Below are 21653 nucleotides of genomic sequence, written 5' to 3'. Positions count from 1 at the left end.
ACCTCACTTACTTGTCCGTGCACGGTGCCCGGCTGAGGCTAGTGTCCCCGCCACCCCGAGACCCCCACCTCACTTACTTGTCCGTGCACGGTGCCCGGCTGAGGCTAGTGTCCCCGCCACCCCGAGACCCCCACCTCACTTACTTGTCCGTGCACGGTGCCCGGCTGAGGCTAGTGTCCCCGCCACCCCGAGACCCCCACCTCACTTACTTGTCCGTGCACGGTGCCCGGCTGAGGCTAGTGTCCCCGCCACCCCGAGACCCCCACCTCACTTACTTGTCCGTGCACGGTGCCCGGCTGAGGTTAGTGTCCCCGCCACCCCGAGACCCCCACCTCACTTACTTGTCCGTGCACGGTGCCCGGCTGAGGCTAGTGTCCCCGCCACCCCGAGACCCCCACCTCACTTACTTGTCCGTGCACGGTGCCCGGCTGAGGTTAGTGTCCCCGCCACCCCGAGACCCCCACCTCACTTACTTGTCCGTGCACGGTGCCCGGCTGAGGCTAGTGTCCCCGCCACCCCGAGACCCCCACCTCACTTACTTGTCCGTGCACGGTGCCCGGCTGAGGCTAGTGTCCCCGCCACCCCGAGACCCCCACCTCACTTACTTGTCCGTGCACGGTGCCCGGCTGAGGCTAGTGTCCCCGCCACCCCGAGACCCCCACCTCACTTACTTGTCCGTGCACGGTGCCCGGCTGAGGCTAGTGTCCCCGCCACCCCGAGACCCCCACCTCACTTACTTGTCCGTGCACGGTGCCCGGCTGAGGCTAGTGTCCCCGCCACCCCGAGACCCCCACCTCACTTACTTGTCCGTGCACGGTGCCCGGCTGAGGCTAGTGTCCCCGCCACCCCGAGACCCCCACCTCACTTACTTGTCCGTGCACGGTGCCCGGCTGAGGCTAGTGTCCCCGCCACCCCGAGACCCCCACCTCACTTACTTGTCCGTGCACGGTGCCCGGCTGAGGCTAGTGTCCCCGCCACCCCGAGACCCCCACCTCACTTACTTGTCCGTGCACGGTGCCCGGCTGAGGCTAGTGTCCCCGCCACCCCGAGACCCCCACCTCACTTACTTGTCCGTGCACGGTGCCCGGCTGAGGCTAGTGTCCCCGCCACCCCGAGACCCCCACCTCACTTACTTGTCCGTGCACGGTGCCCGGCTCTTCCTCCAGGCTCAGGCTGTCATGGGAGCTGCTCCTGACAGAAGCTCCCGTGTGACGGCCCTTCTCCGGTCACATGGAGCTGGATGCCGGCTGTAGGAGCACGACTGCGCCTCAGGAGGAGGCAGCCATGACTCACCACCCAGTGTTCTCTCAGGTGTTAGACCTTCTCACAGGTTACACAGGGTCAGCCATGTTACATAAGAGCATTGTAGGACTACTGCCACACAAAATAACTGTGTCCTTGCACATGCCTGCTTTTTGTATTGGCTACATGAACACTTTTCTACAGCAGTAACGCTGTTTTGAATCTGTTTTCTGTTACCATCTTGTTGGAGTCGCATCAATCTCTCATATTGGAGGAACCTATCTGCTGTCGCCTCCTGGTGGCCAGTTTTTGAACTACAACTGTGCATGCTAATTTCTTGTTACTTCCACAGACAGCCATTATTAACACTACTCATACTCGCTACCTATTATAAATCGATTTGTTTTAAATTTTATTAGCATATCATTAACATATGTATTGCTCCTTTAGAGTTCCATAAATTCGCAGCTTTTCCTTCTTGGTGTTGCAGATTCAGTGTTGAGATGTGCATGTCTTCTCTTAGGCTAGGTTAGCATACGCTAACGGACTGCGTTAACGCAATGTCTGAAAAGGGATCGCGTTTAGCGATCGCGCTAGCGCAGATGCCTGATCTGCGCTAGCGAGAACGGACCCTGCAGACAGCGTTCAAAGTCCGTCAGAAAATAACGGAAAATCGCTAACGCATGCCAAAAATGGCATGCGTTAGGGATGCGTTACATACATTGCGGTCAATGGGTGCGCTAACGGATCCGTTACATTGCGTTAGTGGCGCCATGTAACGGATTCCGTCAGCGGACACCCACTAACGCAATGTGAACCTAGCCTTAAATTCCAGAGGGTTTCAGAGAAAAACATACCTGGGTGTAATCATGCAGATGGGATCTGATTCTTGCTGCCGGGGGTTTGGGCATCATGAATAGTGTGACAGGTTCCCTTTAGGCTATGTTCACACTAGGCGTTTTGCTGCATTTTATTCTGCAGCAAAACCTGCACTCTAGGCAGAAAAAAAAACAGTGTCACAAATGCAGGTTTTGGTGCGGGTTTTTGCTCACCCACAGTGTACCCTCACACAGAGGTGTGTCTAGGTTTTGTGGCACCCAGGGCAAGAATTCAGTTTGGCGCCCCCCTCACCAAGCACATATGCAATTTGCACACTTAGTCATGTGCTGACCAGCTGCTTTTCCTAATTCAATGTTCAGTGAAAAACTGAGAGAAGCAGGAAGAGAAGCTCGTTATCACGTAACAGCGGAAGTATGAAAATGGCATATGAGTGAAGTGTCCATGTGATGACTACTGGAACATGGAGAGCTGAATCCTGACAGTGAGGATACTACATGCTGTTAGGATTGGCTACAGTCCTCCATTTTATAATTAAAGGACTCATCCAGGTTTGAGATGAAAATCTGCCATCACTATAGGTGGCTGCAGGCTTCTGAATGCAATGCACACATTTAGAATGCTCTCTTTCACAAGTATGTGATTTGTTTACTTCTGGCCATATACTGACTAGATGTGTCCGGACTCATTTTCATTGAGTGAGGCCACACGTCTAGTCAGCATGTGACCACATGTATGAAAATCGCCGGCACCAGAGAATCCTAACAGCGTGCAGTGTTCACTGCGAGAATTCAGAAGTCTGCAGTCACATAAAATGACTGCAGACTCATCACAAACTTGGACAACCCCTTTAATGCTCCTAACAAATAAAACTATGAGAATTAGTCAGTATCACAAAAACATTTACATCCAGGTACCTTATAGATGACGTCATCTCTGGAGTCGCTCTCTTTCTTTACTTCATCTTGTCCACACTTCATGATGAGTTTTCTCATCCACAGCCGTTTCTGCAGACTTACCGGTCTTGTGCAGCACATCCCCACATGACGGCCTTAAAGATAGAAGTGTCATTATAATGCTCGCAAATAAAAAATGTTTGCCCTATGCTGAGCCGCTGAATAAATACCATATATACTCGAGTATAAGCCGAGATTTTCAGCCCATTTTTTTAGGTTGAAAGTGCCCCTTTTGGAATATACTCAAGTCATTGTCCCTGGGGGGTCGGCGGGGGAGGGGGAGCGGCAGCTGTCACATACTCACCTGCTCCTGGCGAGGTCCCTGCATCTCCGATGGTCTCCGGCCGCTGACAGCTTCTTCCAGCGTTGAGAGGTCACATGGTACCACTCATTAAAGTAATTAATATGGATGTGACTCCACTTCCCTAGGGGTGGATCCGCATATTCATTTCTGTAATGAGCGGTAATGGTGACCGCTCAATGCTGGAAGAAGCTGTCAGCGCCCGGAGAGTCCATCAGGGAAACTGCCAGGGACCTCTCCGGGAGCAGGTGAGTATAATGGGGAGGGTGAGCAGCATTGCGGGATATTCACCTGTCCTCGTTCCACTGTCGGGCGCCGCTCCGTCTTCTGCATCCTCTGCTGTGATGCTCAGGTCAGAGGGCACGATGACGTGGTTAGTGCACCACCCTCTGCCTGAACGTCAGTGCAGAGAACACAGAAGACACAGCGGCACCCGGCGGTGGAACGAGGACAGGTGATTATTGCAAGTGCTGGGGGCCTAAGTGATGAGAGGTGAGTATGTGATTTTCTTTTTTTTTTAATAACAGCAACAGCATATGGGGCAAATATCTCTATGGAGCATCTTATGGGGCCTGTTATGAACTGGTGGTTTAGGAGCAACATGGGACGAGCTCTGAAGGAGGTGGTACCTGTTCTGACCGCAGTCCCTAAGCTCAACACAACACTAGAAGTAGTCGTGGGATGCTCCTGTCACTCCCTAGGCACCTCGTCACAGCCTGAGAACTAACTACCCCTAAAGATAGAAACAGGAAAACTATCTTGCATCAGAGAAAATCCCCAAAGGATAGATAGCCCCCCACAAGTAATGACTGTGAGTGGAGAGGGAAAAGACATACGTAGAATGAAACCAGGATGTAGCACAGGAGGCCAGTCTAGCTAGATAGACAGGACAGGACGGAATACTGTGCGGTCAGTATAAAAACTACAAAAATCCATACAGAGTTTACAAAAATCTCCACACCTGACTAAAGGTGTGGAGGGTAAATCTGCTTCCCAGAGCTTCCAGCTTAACTGAATTAATCCAAGCTGGACAAAACATAGAATGCACAGAACGAGTAAGTCCACAACATGTGGACAGAAAAGAGCAAAGAAAGGACTTATCTTTGCTGAACTGGTCAGGATATCAGGGAAATCCAAGAGAGATGTGAATCCAACCAGGAACCATTGACAAGTGGCACTGGCTGAAGGAAAGAGCCAGGTATAAATAGCTGAGCAGAAAGACAATCAGTGGAAGTAGCTGCAGACTGCTAAATCCAAGGAGCAGCCATTCCACTTAAAACCACCGGAGGGAGCCCAAGAGCAGAACTCACAAAAGTGCCACTTACAACCACCGGAGGGAGCCCAAGAGCGGAATTCACAACAGGGGCCATAATCAGCATTTGTGCAGCAATATATGGGGCAAATATCTATATGGAGCATCTTATGGGGCCATAATCAACGTTTGTGCAGCATTATATGGGGAAAATGTCTTTATGGAGCATCTTATGGGGCCATAATCAGCATTTGTGCAGCATTATATGGGGCAAATGTCTTACAGCGCCCAGAGTCCTGGTCGTTGCAGTAATGTTATTCTTCCACCAGGGGGAGTGATATTACGTCTGATGGCACTAAAGGAGTTCACCCTGCCAGGTATCACAAACCATACACTACACTTCACACTCCAGTCCACCAGGGGGAGCCTTGCTCCTATCTACTAGGGCACTCCTCACATTGGGGTAAAACTGGTGGATAGAAAGTTAGTCAGACGCTGCCTGGGCTTCACCCAGTCAGTTCCTGTCAGGCAGAAAGCGGGAAAGGAGGAACACCACAAATCTGCAGACAGTGGGCCCCAGACAGGGGTGGGATCCTGTCTGAGGCCTAGACAGAAAGACACGGAGCTGGGCCTGCCCCACGTGCGCCAGCATCCTAAGAAAGGATACGAAGAGAATTGTATTGTAGAAAGTGAGACACGAAGTCATAGCACAAAGAGAAGAAAACCAGAAGGAGTTCTGCCCTGAGAGAGGCTGCCTCCTTCTGAGGCGCGTAACCGGTGGCCGGAACACCGAGGGAGTAGTAGACTCTACGCTTTACTTCAGAGACGGGCAGGACAGTCAATTCCAAGTTGGCTGCCCGACCTTAATACCTAAGAAGACACGGTGGAAAATTGTGGGGGTCGGGCCGTCTCTAGGGTCCCTATAAACAAGCCTCAGGCCATCAGTCATACGGGTTTGTCCTATCCACACCATCTGGGGGACAGAGAGGAAGAAATAACATCTAGAACATCTACAACAGTTGTGAGGACCTTACCGAGTTGCTCAGCAGGGAGGTACTACAACACCCAGGCGCTAGTAGGAAGGCTACTGAATTCCACGTGGATAAGGGGACTCTGGATGTGCCTTCAGACCGTCCGGACTCTGCCTACCCTGTGGTCTGGTGCCCTGGACTGTGGATGCTGAAGCCTTCAGTAAAGGTAAAGAGACTGCAACCTTGTGTCCTCGTTATTCACTGCGCCTTACATCATCCACCATCTACCAACTACACTCTGGGAAGCCCTGGGGACACACTTCACCTGTGGGAAGGTATACCATCTAGCTGCCATAACATCACCCCAACGGACCCCTAAGCAGCGTCGGTCACCCTGACCGAATACCACAGGTGGCGTCACGAACACTATCCCTTTAAAGACCTTTCCCCCCATTTCATCAACGGACCTCCCGAGGGCCATGGACCGGGTCAGCCACCGTGACATCCCCACTGAGAACAGAAGGGCCCGGATCCGAGTACCCCACAGCCCTTGGGGGCACTCCAGTCTCTATGGAGCATCTTATGGGGCCATAATCAACATTTGTGCAGCATTATATGGAGCATCTTATGAGGCCATAATCAGCATTTGTGCAGCATTATATGGGGCAAATATCTCTATGGAGCATCTTATAGGGCCATAATCAGTATTTGTGCACCATTATATGGGGCACATGTCTCTATGGAGCATCTTATGGGGCCATTATTAACCTTTGTGCAGCATTATATGGGGCATATTTTAATATGGAGCATCTTATGGGGCCTATCATAAACTTTATGGAGCATTATATGGGGCGTATTTTGTATGGAGCATCTTATGGGGCTGTCATGAACTTATGGAGCATTATATGGGGCTCCTGATTCAATATGGATATTCAAAAACACTTAACCTGCTGATGTCTCAATTAATTTTACTTTTATTGTATCTATTTTTATTTTTGAAATTTACCGGTAGCTGCTGCATTTTCCACTTTTTCCCAGTTTTTTTGTGACAAAGTTAGGGGTCTTGGCTTATACTCGGGTCGGCTTATACTCGAGTATATACGGTAATTGCCCCTCACTATATTCCCTGCACAAAATATGACCTAACACTGTCCCTCTTATGGCACATGCTCTCTACACTGCTCCCTCCTTTCCATACTGGGCCCCCTCTTCACACAGTTCTCTCACACTGAGTCCCCCCATAGGGACCAGTCTCGAAACTGTGCCCCCTCCTTACACAACCCCTTTGATATACTGTCACCTCCTGGCTGTGCCGTTACATTATTGCCCCATGAGACACCCCCCACACTACTCAGTCTCTATTCTGTTACCACTCACACTTTTTCTCCCCATACTGTCTCCTTGAACATTTCCCCCTCCCTCCTCATACATTTACCCTGTCACTTTCCATACTGCCTCCTCACATATGCCTCAGACTCCCCATACTGTGTTCGCACCCATCCCATCACCCCCCCATACATTTTCACCTTGCTCCTCATACTGTGTCCGCACCCATACCACCACTCACCATACTGTGTCTGCACTCTTCCCCCATACATGCCCCCATCTAATACCATCCTCCTTTTTTGTGTCTTCAATTTTCTCCCTCTCCCCATATTGTGTCTACACCTATCACTTCCTTGCTCCCCAAATTTGTGTCCTCAAATGGTACACCGTTACACGAAATCTTACCCAGCCCCGTTAGGCTACGGTGACACTATCAGTATTTGGTCAGTATTTCACATCAGTATTTGTTAGCCAAAACCAGGAGTGGGTCAAAAATACAGACATGGTGACGTGTTTCTATTATAGCTTTCCCCTCTGTTTGTTCCACTCCTGGTTTTGGCTTACAATTTTACAAATACTGATGTAAAATACTGACCACATACTGATAGTGTGACCGTAGCCTAATACTAAAAAACCCCATCATAGTAAATCTCCACACACAGTAAATACCTCCACACACACACAGCGAATATCCCTCACACACACACAGTGAATAACCCTCTCACACACACATAGTGAATACCCCTCTCACGCATACACACAGTGAATACCCCTCTCACACATATACACATTGAATACCCACTCACACAAACACAGTGAATACCCCCCTCACAAACACACACACAGTAAATACCCCTCACACAGTAAATACCTCCCTCACACACACAGTAAATACCCCCTACATGCACATTAAATACCCCAGAACACACACAGTAAATACTCCCCCACACACACACTAAATACACCACTCCCCTGTAAACACCACCCAGTAACTACCCTGTTATGGACCTGGTGGTTAGGAGCACCCGGAACGACCTGATGGTTAAACTCACACAGGACAAGCTCTGGGAAGTGGGAGCTCTGCTGACCGCAACCCCTAATCCTATCACACAACTAGAAATAGCCGTGGAGCGTACCTAACTCTGCCTAGACGCCTCTTCACAGCCTAAGAGCTAACTAGCCCTAGAGATAGAAAATAAAGCCTACCTTGCCTCAGAGAAATTCCCCAAAGGAAAAGGCAGCCCGCCACATATATTGACTGTGAGTTAAGATGAAATCACAAACACAGAAATGAAACAGGTTTCAGCAAAGGGAGGCCAGACTTACTAAACAGACTGAGGATAGGAAAGGTATCTTTGCAGTCAGCACAAAAAACTACAAAAAAAACCACGCAGAGTGTGCAAAAAGACCTCCGCACCGACTCACGGTGCGGAGGTACCACTCTGCATCCCAGAGCTTCCAGCTAGCAAGGCAAAATCATGATAGCAAGCTGGACAAGAAAACAATGAACAAATAATTAACTAGCAGGGACTTAGCTTCTGCTGGAGTAGACAGGTCACCAGAAAGATCCAAGAGCGAACTGAACCAGTACAAGAACATTGACAGCTGGCATGGAGTAACGATCTAAGTGGAGTTAAATAGAGCATCCAGCCAAAGACTAAACTACGTCACCTGTGGAAGGAACCTCAGAAGCAGCAGCTCCACTCACAGCCACCAGAGGGAGTCCATGGACAGAACTCACCGAAGTACCATTCATGACCACAGAATTCACAAAACTACCCCCCATCTTCGGAGTCTTCAGCTCCACTAACATGGAGCACTTCCCACCCATCTGCACCTCTGCAGCGACGGCGAGTGACGTCAGTAGCATGATCACATGACCTGATCACATTGCTGGTGTCGCTCTCGGTCAGAGCTTCAATTGTACTCACGCCTGTTAAATGTGAGTACTATTGAACACTGGGAGCAGGCTCAGAGAGCTGCCGACTCCAAGTCCGGGGGGCTTCAGAATGCAGCTGCGAGGAAAGACACTTTGGACCACCACATTAGTTGGACCAACTGCACCCACTTGCCGGCTGTGTACCCTGGCTTGTATCCTTGTCCCTTTGTCTAGTTCCGTCCCTGACTCTGTCTTAGTCTAGTCCTCTTTCTGTGTCCGTTGATATCACTGTCTTGGTTTCCTTTCTCTGCTATGCGTACGCCTGTGGCTCTATACCCTGTGTCTTGCCTTGCTCTACTCCTGTGGCTCTATACCCTGTGTCTTGCCTTGCTCTACTCCTGTGGCTCTGTACCCTGTGTCTTGCCTTGCTCTGCTCTCGACTCTGTACCCTGTGTCTTGCTTTGCTCTGCACTCTGTGTCTTTGCTTTACTCTGTTCTCGGCTCTGCACTCTGTGTCTTGCTTTCCTCTGCTCTCGGCTCTGTACTCTGTGTCTTGCTTTGCTCTGCTCTCGGCTCTGCACTGTGTCTTACTTTGCTCTGCTCTCGGCTCTGCACTCTGTGGCTCTGCTTTGTACTCGGTTCTGCACTCTGTAGCTCTGCCTTGCTCTGCCCTTTGCTCTGTGGCTCTGCTCAGCTCTCACTCTGCGGCTCCACTCCTTCCGGTTCTTCCGTGCTTTACTCCTTGCGGTTATACCTGTCTCCACTCCCTGCTGTTCTACCTTGCTCTGCCTCCTGCATTTCTGCTCTTGTCTCCGCCCCTGCTCTTGGATCCACCTTCTGTGCTTCTGCTTTGCATCCGCTCTTGCTGTCTTTCTCTACCTCCGTTCCTCCTGTCCGAACAGGTCCCTACCTGTTCCCTTATACCAGCCGTGCCTGCCTGTATATCGGTCCCTACCGGTCCTGCCAGTGTACCAGTTCAATCCACCTGTCCTGCCCGAGTACCTGCCGTGCCTGCCTGTCCTGTGTCTCAGCCGTGCCCGCCTGCCAGTGTCTCATCCGTGCCCGTCTGCCCGCCAGTGTCTCTGCCCTGTTCTGTCCCCCGGTTGGATCAGCAGCCACAGCCAGACACCACCCTGGAGTGGTACCTGGTATCTTCCTGCCGCACAAGCCTGACCTCACCATCAGAGGCTCCAGCGAATACCAAGGAAGCTACTTAGTTACGTCCCTTCCAGGGTAGTCTGGTTTGTGGCACAGTGGGGCCACACCCCGGCACGCCCCCGCCAACCAGTCTGGGCACGAGCATGACAGGACTACAACTAAGAACTGTGAGTAAACGTGCAGAAAGTGCACCCTGCTGTGTCCTCTGAATTATTACTGCATCACCTGCCCTCCACTACAACCACAATCATCACCCTTTTACACCATCACTGCCCTGGGATGTAGCTCCAACGAACAGCTCTGGACAAGGCAGCAGCCCCAACCACTGAAAGCGCAGCCCAGTTGTCACGTCCTAAGATACTTACCTGTCCGGCCGGCGCGCCCCCGATGTTCCTCCTCGCTGCATTCTGCCCAGCTTCAGCGGTTCGCGCATGCGCCTTAGCGCTTCTTCCGCCGCCAGGGATTGTGGGAGGTCGTGACCCGGTGGCTCCGCCCCAACATGGCGGTGCCTACCGTGTTTTTCTGCTTACCCGGGTAAGACGCCTGCGTATTTTCATCGCTGTGACGCCTGCTTCGTTCTAGGTGTTCCTCGTCATCCCCAGGTCATGTTCCTGCTTGCCCACTTGCTAGCCCTTGCCTTTCCCATTCTGCCTAGCCAGTTACCTTTCCTCCTCTGATTGTGTTTTGTCCGCCTTTCCTTTGCTTCATCCTTACCCTGTCTTATCGTTTTACCTGTGTCCCTGTTATCTTTTAGGATTACCTCCATTTACTGTTTTGTTTCTTTTTCAGCTCTCTGCCTTCGCCTTCAGCCATCTCCAGTCGCAGAGTCTTCCTTGTTTTCCAGCATTTTCGCCTATCCGCGTTTTGACCCAGTCATCCCTTTGGCTCCGGCAATTGCAGTTTCATCCCCCTTGGGCCTGTTCCTAACACTCCCTGTATAGGGGGTGCATCCATCTGGTTTGCTTGTCCTCGGGGCTCTGGGGCCGCGACCCAGAGGGTTCACTTTCGGGTTTACCTTCCCTTTGTCTTCTCTCCGTGATACCAGTCACCCAGTGCACTCAAGCCACTTAGACACCGGTGCTAGAGTCAACATTACTTGCACTGTATGGCACACCCGTTGCACTATTTGATGCTGAACTTTCCCAGTCAGGAGGTTGCAGGCCTGATGACCTGCTCTGGAAGAAGTAAATTATGACTGCTGTTAAAAGTTACTGTCTAAAGTTACCATTTGAAAGTTTGAAAGACAATAGGATCAAAGATGGTGAGTGATCAGAACTCTTTACTGTAAATAGCACATTAAGATGTGCTCCTTGTTGGTTTTACATCACCCCTTTAAGAGTGCAAATGAGACACTCTAGTTTGCACTTGACCAAAGAACAAAAACCATCTGGCGTGGCTGAAAAAGTGGTTCAACGAGGTGACCAGCTATGCCTTGTAGTCACGCCCAAGTCCTACGTTGGGGGTTTGAGACTGGGCCCCCCATATTGCACTAAAGAAAAGGACTACCTTAGTTTGGGAATATACTGACTCCTTTGTGCTTGATAGGAAAAAGTTTTAGTAAATGTATATTTCATATTGCTAGGAAAAAGTTAATTGATAGTGAAGTTATATTTCTGGTGGAAAGGACAATGGTGGGGGAGGAGGCAATGATGGAGGTGGTGATGAGTACAATGATGGGGGTGTTATACCCTGTCAGGAGGGCTGCATTATGCCCTACGAGGGGGCTACATTATAATTCTGTAGGGGGCTGCATTATTCTCTCAGGGGGCTACATCATACTATATGAGGGGAGCTGCATTATGCCCTATGAGGGGGCTACAGTATATTCTATGTGGGGCTGCTTTATGAGGGGGTTGCATTATTCTCTGAGGGGGCTACATTATATTCTGTGGAGGGGCTGAATTATATTATATGTGGGGGTTGCATTATTCTCTCAGGGGGCTACATCATACTATATGAGGGCAGCTGCATTATGCCCTATGAGGGGGCTACAGTACAGTCTATGAGGGGCTGCCTTATGAGGGGGTTGCATTATACTCTGAGGGGACTACATTATATTCTGTGGAGGGGCTGCATTATAGTATATGAGGGGAGCTGTATTGTGCCATATGAGGGTGCTACACTATATTCTATGGGGGCTGCATTATACCTTATGAGGGGGTTGCATTATATTTTGTGGGGTGCTGCATTATACCCTATGAGGGGGGGCTGCATTATATTCCATGAGGGAGGCTACATTATATTCTATGAGGGGGGTTACTTTATATTCTTTGAGGGGGCTACCCCAACTCCTGCTACATAGTTAAGACATGTACTACCTTATATTATACCCTGATATTAGGGTACCGTCTCACAGTGGCACTTTGGTCGCTAGGACGGCACGATCCGTGACGTTCCAGCGATATCCTTACGATCTCGCTGTGTCTGACACGCTACTGCGATCAGGGACCCCGCTGAGAATCGTACGTCGTAGCAGATCGTTTCAAACTTTCTTTTGTCGTCAAGTGTCCCGCTGTGGCGGCATGATCGCATTGTGTAACAAAGGTGTGCACGATTTTGTATACGATGTGCGCATAGTAACCAACAGCTTCTACATCGTAAACACGTCATGAAATTATCGCTCCAGCGTCGTGCATTGCGAAGTGTGACCGCAGTCTACGATGCTGGAGCGATAATGGAGCGATGCTGGAGCGTCACGGATCGTGCCGTCGTAGCGACCAAAGTGCCACTGTGAGACGGTACCTTAAGCCAAAACCAGGAGTGGAACAATTAGAGGAAAAGTATAATAGAAACACATACACCACTTATGTATTTATCACCCACTCCTGGTTTTGGCTTACAAATGCTGAGGTAAAATACTGACCAAATACTGATAGTGGACAGCAGCCTAACACTACAGTCCTGCTTACAAAGAATAATATACTTGTCCTGCGTCCTCCCTTTAGGGTGTCAGTATAGCCAGTAATGCTGAAGCTCTGGAATTCCCGTTGGGGACACCTAACTCATTTCATTCACTCAGTCCCACTTAGGCCCGCTATCTTCAAGAGTTCTAAACTCTGGTTCTTGTGGCTAGGCGTCCTCTCCCAGGACCCGTCTCGTGAAGGTCACTCTGTCTCTTAGTCACTTCTGTTTCGGATCTCGCTATCCCTTTTCTTCAGTCTCCTCTCACTAAGGGACACCCCAGTATGTGTCTCTACTCACCTTGGACCTTAGGTTCGCTTGGTAAGCACTCCAGGCCCTATCTGACAGTCTAACAAGAAATTATCACTTTCCCTTCAACTTAATGCCTCCCACTCTGGGCTAGTCCCAAACATTAAGTCTTACTAACCCTCTTGTAAAACTACACAATATTTTGATGTTTTAAGCACCAGTAGTTCCTGAAACCTGGAAATATTCTGGAAAGACTAATGGCCCACTTCATTAAGATTGGCGCTGTGCCCTCTGGAGTAAAGTGCACCTAAACCATTAAGAGATGCACGCCACTTGGTGAATTAGGTGCATCTTACAACGGGTGTTCGCTTCAGCCAGAAATTCAGCTTCAGGCACCGGAGTATCATTTCTGGCAAACGTTATGCTGCTGTGGTGTCGCAAGTTTTGATTTGACGGTCAGTGTTTGCAGCGCCGCGCCCCTGCTCTTCCCACTTTAGTGAATCTAGTCAGGACTAGTAAAGAAAACAAATCCTGTACATGTAGTCGTGGCCTCTAAAACTGTTACTACTGACTACATCTACAATGTGTGAACAGGGCGTCAGTATACAGGTGCTGTAGGTTTCTCTCAGGCTAAAGAAGCAGCCCAGCAGCTTCCATTACTAATAGTGGGCTTCTCCCACGTGTGCGCACACTAGTGCACAGGAGCTGCTAGTAACAGTCCACATACAAGAATCCCCTACACTCTGCACTTGTGTCTTCATATATGCAGGTGTGAGGTGGATGTTGCCCGCAACAAACATGGCGGACTCGTCTCATTCAGCCACGTATCGCTTGCCTTTGCCCTCACGTAAGGAGGCGGAGCTACGCTTGGCTGACTATAAGTACGTGACGTAGGCGCATGGCTTTCTCTTTCCTGAATGCAGTGGAGCACGTTGGGTAAGTAATGGCCGCGCTGGTCCGCAGCTCCGCGCCGCTTACAATCTGCCGGCTATCTCTGGCATCTCGCCTTCCCCGAGTCCGGGAGTAGCGGCGGCGCCATTACCGCAGCTAACGCTTCTCCTTTATGTCTGTATTACAGCGGAGTAACGCCGAACATCCATTAGACATCAAGGATGGCCGAGGAAGGGTGAGTGTCCCTCCGCCGGGCTCTGTGCTCGGGCCATGTGTTTTGTCGCCGATGTATATTGTCTGTTGTCTCCTTCCGCCGGCTCCAGTCCCGGATATAGTGCTCCGTCCCGCGCGTGAAACTGAGACTTAACTTGGTGTCTGTTCTCCGGTGTCACGGTTAGTGAGGCCGGGCGGCCAGTGCCCTGTGGAGTCTGTGCCTGCCAGTGGTGAGGCCGGGCGGCTGTGCCGGTGCCCTGTGGAGGCTGTGCCTGCCAGTGGTGAGGCCGGGCGGCTGTGCCTGTGTCCTGTGGAGTCTGTGCCTGCCAGTGGTGAGGCCGGGCGGCCAGTGCCCTGTGGAGTCTGTGCCTGCCAGTGGTGAGGCCGGGCGGCTGTGCCTGTGTCCTGTGGGGTCTGTGCCTGCCAGTGGTGAGGCTGGGCGGCTGTGCCGGTGCCCTGTGGAGGCTGTGCCTGCCAGTGGTGAGGCCGGGCGGCTGTGCCGGTGCCCTGTGGAGGCTGTGCCTGCCAGTGGTGAGGCCGGGCGGCTGTGCCGGTGCCCTGTGGAGGCTGTGCCTGCCAGTGGTGAGGCCGGGCGGCTGTGCCGGTGCCCTGTGGAGGCTGTGCCTGCCAGTGGTGAGGCCGGGCGGCTGTGCCGGTGCCCTGTGGGGGCTGTGCCTGCCAGTGGTGAGGCCGGGCGGCTGTGCCGGTGCCCTGTGGGGTCTGTGCCTGCCAGTGGTGAGGCCGGGCGGCTGTGCCGGTGTCCTGTGGGGTCTGTGCCTGCCAGTGGTGAGGCCGGGCGGCTGTGCCGGTGCCCTGTGGAGGCTGTGCCTGCCAGTGGTGAGGCCGGGCGGCTGTGCCGGTGCCCTGTGGAGGCTGTGCCTGCCAGTGGTGAGGCCGGGCGGCTGTGCCGGTGCCCTGTGGAGGCTGTGCCTGCCAGTGGTGAGGCCGGGCGGCTGTGCCTGTGTCCTGTGGAGTCTGTGCCTGCCAGTGGTGAGGCCGGGCGGCCAGTGCCCTGTGGAGTCTGTGCCTGCCAGTGGTGAGGCCGGGCGGCTGTGCCTGTGTCCTGTGGGGTCTGTGCCTGCCAGTGGTGAGGCTGGGCGGCTGTGCCGGTGCCCTGTGGGGTCTGTGCCTGCCAGTGGTGAGGCCGGGCGGCTGTGCCGGTGCCCTGTGGGGTCTGTGCCTGCCAGTGGTGAGACTGGGCGGCTGTGCCGGTGCCCTGTGGAGTCTGTGCCTGCCAGTGGTGAGGCCGGGCGGCTGTGCCGGTGCCCTGTGGAGGCTGTGCCTGCCAGTGGTGAGGCCGGGCGGCTGTGCCGGTGCCCTGTGGAGGCTGTGCCTGCCAGTGGTGAGGCCGGGCGGCTGTGCCGGTGCCCTGTGGAGGCTGTGCCTGCCAGTGGTGAGGCCGGGCGGCTGTGCCGGTGCCCTGTGGAGGCTGTGCCTGCCAGTGGTGAGGCCGGGCGGCTGTGCCGGTGCCCTGTGGAGGCTGTGCCTGCCAGTGGTGAGGCCGGGCGGCTGTGCCGGTGCCCTGTGGAGGCTGTGCCTGCCAGTGGTGAGGCCGGGCGGCTGTGCCGGTGCCCTGTGGGGGCTGTGCCTGCCAGTGGTGAGGCCGGGCGGCTGTGCCGGTGCCCTGTGGGGGCTGTGCCTGCCAGTGGTGAGGCCGGGCGGCTGTGCCGGTGCCCTGTGGGGGCTGTGCCTGCCAGTGGTGAGGCCGGGCGGCTGTGCCGGTGCCCTGTGGGGGCTGTGCCTGCCAGTGGTGAGGCCGGGCGGCTGTGCCGGTGCCCTGTGGGGTCTGTGCCTGCCAGTGGTGAGGCCGGGCGGCTGTGCCGGTGCCCTGTGGGGTCTGTGCCTGCCAGTGGTGAGGCCGGGCGGCTGTGCCGGTGCCCTGTGGGGTCTGTGCCTGCCAGTGGTGAGGCCGGGCGGCTGTGCCGGTGCCCTGTGGGGTCTGTGCCTGCCAGTGGTGAGGCCGGGCGGCTGTGCCGGTGCCCTGTGGGGTCTGTGCCTGCCAGTGGTGAGGCCGGGCGGCTGTGCCGGTGCCCTGTGGGGTCTGTGCCTGCCAGTGGTGAGGCCGGGCGGCTGTGCCGGTGCCCTGTGGGGTCTGTGCCTGCCAGTGGTGAGGCCGGGCGGCTGTGCCGGTGCCCTGTGGGGTCTGTGCCTGCCAGTGGTGAGGCCGGGCGGCTGTGCCGGTGCCCTGTGGGGTCTGTGCCTGCCAGTGGTGAGGCCGGGCGGCTGTGCCGGTGCCCTGTGGGGTCTGTGCCTGCCAGTGGTGAGGCCGGGCGGCTGTGCCGGTGCCCTGTGGGGTCTGTGCCTGCCAGTGGTGAGGCCGGGCGGCTGTGCCGGTGCCCTGTGGGGTCTGTGCCTGCCAGTGGTGAGGCCGGGCGGCTGTGCCGGTGCCCTGTGGGGTCTGTGCCTGCCAGTGGTGAGGCCGGGCGGCTGTGCCGGTGCCCTGTGGGGTCTGTGCCTGCCAGTGGTGAGGCCGGGCGGCTGTGCCGGTGCCCTGTGGGGTCTGTGCCTGCCAGTGGTGAGGCCGGGCGGCTGTGCCGGTGCCCTGTGGGGTCTGTGCCTGCCAGTGGTGAGGCCGGGCGGCTGTGCCGGTGCCCTGTGGGGTCTGTGCCTGCCAGTGGTGAGGCCGGGCGGCTGTGCCTGTGCCCTGTATGGCTCTCCCCTCAGTGGTTGGACCTGCTGGTGCCCGTTGCTGGCATCAGGGCTGTATCTGGTGCTGCGGTACTCATGGTTTCTTTGTCTTGCAGCATTTCTGCTGGAGGTGTAATGGATATTAACACCGCTCTTCAAGAAGTGCTGAAGACCGCACTTATACATGACGGCCTGGCCCGTGGGATCCGGGAAGCTGCCAAAGCTCTTGACAAGTAAGTTCATTAAAGTTCTTGGTGTCCTAAAGAGCTGTTTTTGGAGGTATGATTACCTCAAATGTCTTTTAATTTAACAATCTTTTCTAGAGGTAATTCCTGTGTTAAAATGGCTGCTATTTTTACACTAACAAACACCTGTGGTAGAATGCCACCGGTGCAGATGTCTGTGTGGTATGGAGCTCTGTTGTGGTGACGACATCTCAATGGACTTGTCCCATGTAGAACTTTCTCCTGCAGTTTCTTACGCTTTATCAATTCTCCTGGGGTCTAGTGTGGGGGTTGCTGTCCTCATTTCCATTACATGGCTGCATCAGCGCAACTGAGCTCTGCCCATGTAGTGCCGATGTAAGCTGCACTTTCAGTGATTGGCTGCAGTGGTCAAGGTGATGTTGCAGCTTTACTTGGCGTGTTGGGCTATGTGCACGCGATCTGTAATCGGCAGCATTTTGGACACGGTGCATGTACGCTGCATCCATAAGGCTATGTGCACACGTAGGAAAAGAGGTGCAGAATCTTCTGCACAAAATCCGCATCTCCTGGCAGAATCCGCACTCGCAGATTTGCTGCGGTTTTTATGCAGATTTGTGCGGGTTTTCTGCAGTTTTTGCCACTGCGGATTTTTTTTTTTATTTCCCATTGAATAACATTATACTGTACATCACAGTGCGCATCTGCAGTGTTTCTGCACAGAAAAATCCACTGTGGATCTGCAGCAAATCTGCATCGTGTGCACACAGCCCAACACTACTAGCTATTGAAAGCAGGTGATTCCGCATGTGTTCATTGAACCGCAGATGATGAGCCTCTCAAGAGAACTACATGCGCCAGTCTTAAGACATGTGCCGCATGTCAGTTTCCGCTGGTGGTCCGCAGGAGCCTGGACGCATAGTGGGCGTGGGATGTCTTGAAATCCCATCCACTATACTGTTATATCAGGATGCTGCACAAGTACAGAGCGTTTACTGATCATATGCACATACCCTTAGAGTACTAGTATGTATTAAAATGTGAAGTGACTGGTCCATATAAAAAAATTTGGATGGAAGTACCCCTTTAAATCTTTAAAGCTGGGACATATCTGTAAACAGCTGACATGTGCCCGCAATAGAGGCGGGTGGAATCTCGATCCACCCACTATTAACTAGTTAAATACCACTCCCTGTCTAACGCTGAGTGGCATGTAACTTTCTGCCATCAGGCTGGAAATGTGTACACCGCTGACCCATCACATGATCAGGGGTCGGTTGTGCATTGGCATAACAACCAGGTCTCCTGACACCATTATGGTTGTTGCCAGATTGCTGTGAGCCCCACCCTGGGGTCGGCACTCATTGCAGTGCAGTAATTCTGCTACATAGGGGTGACCTGAGCATCACTTCTGGTCAGTTTTAGCATTTAGTGAACCTAGTAGAAAGCCAAACAAACAAATGTGATTGCATTTTTTTTTTTATTCCAGTTCACTACATGGTAAAACCAATGGTGGTTCAAAAGTACAACTCATCCTGCCAAAAATAAGCCCTCACATGGCCATATTGCCAGAAAAAGAGAAGTTATGGCTCTGGGAAGGAGGGAGCAATAAATGAAACGCAAAACCGAAAAGCTCTGGGGCTAAATGGGAACCTGTCCGCAGGCTTGTCCCATGTGAGATGAGGCCACCAGCTTTCAGCCCTGATACACAGCATTCTAAGATGCTGTGTAAATGTCCACAATCCAGCCTGCAAGACAAGACCTTTCATACTTTCTCACACTGTCCTGTGGGCATTTCTGGCCTTGCTATAAAGGGAGGCAAATGCTAAAATTGGCTGCATATTTAAAATGTTACCCTATAAAAACACAAACCTGATCTAAACGGTGAGAAAATGCCTTAAGATGGGGCCAATTAAAGTGATAAACATTGCACAACTATCTGGTGTAAAGGTACCGTTACACTAAACGACTTGCCAACGATCACGACCAGCGATACGACCTGGCCGTGATCGTTGGTAAGTCGTTGTGTGGTCGCTGGGGAGCTGTCACACAGACGGCTCTCTCCAGCAACCAACGATCAGGGGAACGACTTCGGCATCGTTGAAACGGTCTTCAATGATGTCGAAGTCCCCGGGTAACCAAGGTAAACATCGGGTTACTAAGTGCAGGGCTGCGCTTAGTAACCCAATATTTACCCTGGTTACCATTGTAAAAGTTAAATAAAAAAAAGTACATAATCACATTCCGATTTCTGTCACGTCCCCCGCCATCAGCTTCCCGCACGGACTGTCAGCGCTGGCCGTAAAGCAGAGCACAGCGGTGACGTCACCGCTGTGCTCTGCTTTACGGCCAGCGCTGACAGCGGGGGACGTGACAGACATCGGAATGTGAGTATGTACTTTATTATTTTTTACTTTTACAATGGTAACCAGGGTAAATATCCTGTTACTAAGCACAGCCCTGCTTAGTAACCTGATATTTACCCTGGTTACAAGTGAACACATCGCTGGATCGGCGTCACAAACGCCGATCCAGCGATGACAGCGGGTGATCAGCGACCAAAAAAAGGTCCTGAGCATTCCCCAACTATCTCCCAGCAGGGGCCTGATCGTTGGTCGCTGTCACACATAACGAGATCGTTAGCGGGATCTTTGCTACGTCACAAAGCGTGATGTTGCAACAATATCGTTAACGAAATCATTACGTGTGAAGGTACCTATACTCCATCCTGCCACGATCTATATCTATATAGGTGAAATCGCTGTTCTCTGGTATGTAGTGACTTTATTGAGCATATTGAAAGCTACACCAGATACAGGCCTTCGTCCCTGGTTGATTGTGTAACTTTACAGCTATGGCTACAGTTTCTGCGACACATATTGAGCAATAAATATCAGCTCTGCTGCGGACCATGGCTACTGTGTATGTAAGGCCTCTTTCACATTTCCATCGGTACGGGGCTGTCGCAAACAGTCGGCCCGACGGAAGTTGTGCAAATAGTGCACAACGTGGGCAGCGGATGTAGTTTTCAGACGCATCCGCTGCCCATTGAGTTCTGGGGAGGAGGGGGTGGAGTTCCGCTGCGCATGCGTGGTCGGAAATGGCGGTTTCGACAGATGAAAAAACGTTACATTGAACGTTTTCTCATCACGACGCATCCGTTGCACAATGGATTCGACATGTGCCCACTCTTTGCAATCCGTCATCAATAAAAGTGGCAAAAAAACGCATCCTGCTGGCACATTTGCAGGATCCGTTTTTTTTTTTTTTTTGCCTAGACGGATTGCAACGTATGGCTAAAAACGTAAGTGTGAAGGAGGCCTAAATGGTAAAGTCTTGCCTTTACTTTTGGTTGCAGTAGAACCCAATTCGGCTGTATTGTGCTGTGAGGTTGCAGCAGCAAAGCGCCTAAAGTAGTCGTCTCCTAAAATCAAAGCCCATCTCCTGCACCTGAACTTGTCTTACAATAGACTGAAATGAGAAATTCATAAACCTTGTCAAATCACTTTCTGAAATTGCTAATATGCGACAGTGCTTGAATGATGATTTGTTATGTCGGATACCCCTTCACTCTGTATGAGTGACAACTTAGAGCTGACAAGCCTGTTGCTGAAGTCACAATTTTCTAAATGGGGTAAGGGGAGGGGGTCTGCTGCTATTAACGTGATCCCTTGTATTGCAGACGCCAAGCTCACCTGTGCGTCCTGGCTTCCAACTGTGATGAGCCAATGTACGTGAAGCTAGTTGAGGCTCTGTGTGCTGAGCATCAGATCAATCTCATCAAGGTGAGTACTACAGTATATAATAGATACCAAGCCATGTCATGGAGCATCCTTTCATAAAGTGGTCTCTATTCCCGTTGGATGCTGCACATGATGATTACTTGGCTCCCTCTACTGAATATTGTGAGGACAACTGCCTACATGTTACCCAACTTCTGAGTTGCAGCACATATTAATTTAACATTTTTGTATCTTTACTGTTGATTGCTAAGATTGGTCTTTGTCTTTTTAGGTTGATGACAGCAAGAAGCTAGGTGAATGGGTGGGACTCTGTAAAATCGACAGAGAAGGCAAGCCCCGCAAGGTGGTTGGTTGTAGCTGCGTGGTTGTCAAGGTGACTATAAATGTTGGCACTTGTAGTGGTGTTTGGTGATATCACCAGTGGACAAATGTAATTTTAGGCAATAGTTGTCAGGTTTTCATTGTCTGCCATTATTGAGCTTCTGCTAAACTATGGATGTTTTGCAGAATGTGTTTAAACGTGGATGGCAAAATTAAGGCCATCGTACGAGCCTTGGGGCCTTCATGTGGCATCTAAGGTCCCCAAAAATGGCTACAAAGTGTTTTCCATACTACCCATGATGTGATGTTGCTAGCTTCACTACCCATTGTAATAACTACCGTATTCTTGTCTTAGGACTATGGCAAGGAATCCCAGGCCAAGGATGTAATTGAAGAATACTTCAAGTGCAAGAAATGAACATCTGAATAAAAGTATTGAACTTGAATATTGCTTGGCTTATTTCATCTTGGAATGCTTCAGTGGCTGAATATGCACAGCACTAGGTGTACCATTAGAGTGATTTTAATACACTGCTTACCTTCCTTACTATACTGCCTTGGCCATGAATGTTACTTGGTACT

The 21653-nt window shown here is 52.0% G+C and overlaps 2 protein-coding genes and 3 non-coding genes across 5 annotated transcripts in view; 4 read left to right on the top strand and 1 right to left on the bottom strand.

Annotated features, from left to right (window-relative positions):
• SLC18B1 (solute carrier family 18 member B1) overlaps positions 1 to 1307 on the bottom strand; it is a 72563-nt gene extending 71256 nt beyond the window's left edge. Inside the window, exon 1 of the mRNA XM_069726003.1 lies at positions 1134 to 1307. The gene's annotated coding sequence lies outside the window, so the exon portion shown is untranslated. The remainder of the gene's footprint in view (positions 1 to 1133) is intronic.
• Positions 1308 to 13928: 12621 nt separating this feature from the next.
• RPS12 (ribosomal protein S12) lies at positions 13929 to 21517 on the top strand. Its single transcript, XM_069726002.1, has 6 exons — positions 13929 to 14008; positions 14151 to 14198; positions 16921 to 17037; positions 20690 to 20792; positions 21022 to 21123; positions 21427 to 21517. Exons 2-6 carry the CDS (start codon positions 14185 to 14187, stop codon positions 21487 to 21489), a joined length of 399 nt encoding a protein of 132 aa, XP_069582103.1. The 5' UTR covers positions 13929 to 14008; positions 14151 to 14184; the 3' UTR covers positions 21490 to 21517.
• Positions 20541 to 20610, top strand: LOC138639846 (small nucleolar RNA SNORD101). The gene has a single exon (XR_011313374.1). It is a non-coding gene; the product is annotated as a small nucleolar RNA SNORD101 (small nucleolar RNA).
• Positions 20873 to 20956, top strand: LOC138639862 (small nucleolar RNA SNORD100). The gene has a single exon (XR_011313390.1). It is a non-coding gene; the product is annotated as a small nucleolar RNA SNORD100 (small nucleolar RNA).
• On the top strand, positions 21216 to 21350 carry LOC138639856 (small nucleolar RNA SNORA33). The gene has a single exon (XR_011313384.1). It is a non-coding gene; the product is annotated as a small nucleolar RNA SNORA33 (small nucleolar RNA).
• Positions 21518 to 21653: the final 136 nt, after the last annotated feature.

The sequence above is a fragment of the Ranitomeya imitator genome, chromosome 5 (assembly GCF_032444005.1).
Source record: "Ranitomeya imitator isolate aRanImi1 chromosome 5, aRanImi1.pri, whole genome shotgun sequence".
Lineage (NCBI taxonomy): Eukaryota > Metazoa > Chordata > Amphibia > Anura > Dendrobatidae > Ranitomeya > Ranitomeya imitator.
The sequence above is the reverse complement of the archived record's forward strand: the minus strand, read 5'-3'. Positions and strand labels throughout refer to the sequence as shown.

What these genes read in the sequence shown, in the direction of transcription:
- RPS12 (XM_069726002.1), top strand. An exon ending in ATCAGATCAATCTCATCAAG is followed by an intron (nt 20,793 to 21,021) that starts GTGAGTACTACA and finishes TTGTCTTTTTAG; the next exon opens with GTTGATGACAGCAAGAAGCT. An exon ending in GTAGCTGCGTGGTTGTCAAG is followed by an intron (nt 21,124 to 21,426) that starts GTGACTATAAAT and finishes TTCTTGTCTTAG; the next exon opens with GACTATGGCAAGGAATCCCA.